Genomic DNA, 227 nt, shown 5'->3' on the forward strand with positions numbered 1-227 from the left:
TCCCACAAACAGGGTGTCACCTGTGGGGACAGGGGTCTGGGCACAGAGGGGACCTTGTTCCTGCTCCCCGGGATGGAGTGATGGGTGGGAGCCCCCAGGCACTGGAGTCACCCTGTGAGCACTGAGCATGGGGGGGACAGACAGGGCACCCTGTGTCCCCAGTACCCGTGGGGGTACCAGGGGGCTGGATACCTGAGAAGAGAGCCGGGGCATCCGGGGATCCGTCC

The 227-nt window shown here is 66.1% G+C and overlaps 1 protein-coding gene across 1 annotated transcript in view; it reads right to left on the reverse strand.

Annotated features, from left to right (window-relative positions):
- Positions 1-220, reverse strand: part of LOC104520630 (hydroxyacylglutathione hydrolase like) — a gene marked incomplete at its 5' end in the record, with an annotated part of 5,319 nt that extends 5,099 nt beyond the window's left edge. The window contains 2 exons of the mRNA XM_029083586.1: positions 1-20; positions 193-220. The exon at positions 1-20 is cut by the window's left edge and continues 84 nt beyond it. Coding sequence (XP_028939419.1) covers positions 1-20; positions 193-220 — 48 coding nt within the window. The remainder of the gene's footprint in view (positions 21-192) is intronic.
- Positions 221-227: the final 7 nt, after the last annotated feature.

The sequence above is a fragment of the Antrostomus carolinensis genome, unplaced genomic scaffold (assembly GCF_000700745.2).
Source record: "Antrostomus carolinensis isolate BGI_N321 unplaced genomic scaffold, ASM70074v2 scaffold33732, whole genome shotgun sequence".
Classification (NCBI taxonomy): domain Eukaryota; kingdom Metazoa; phylum Chordata; class Aves; order Caprimulgiformes; family Caprimulgidae; genus Antrostomus; species Antrostomus carolinensis.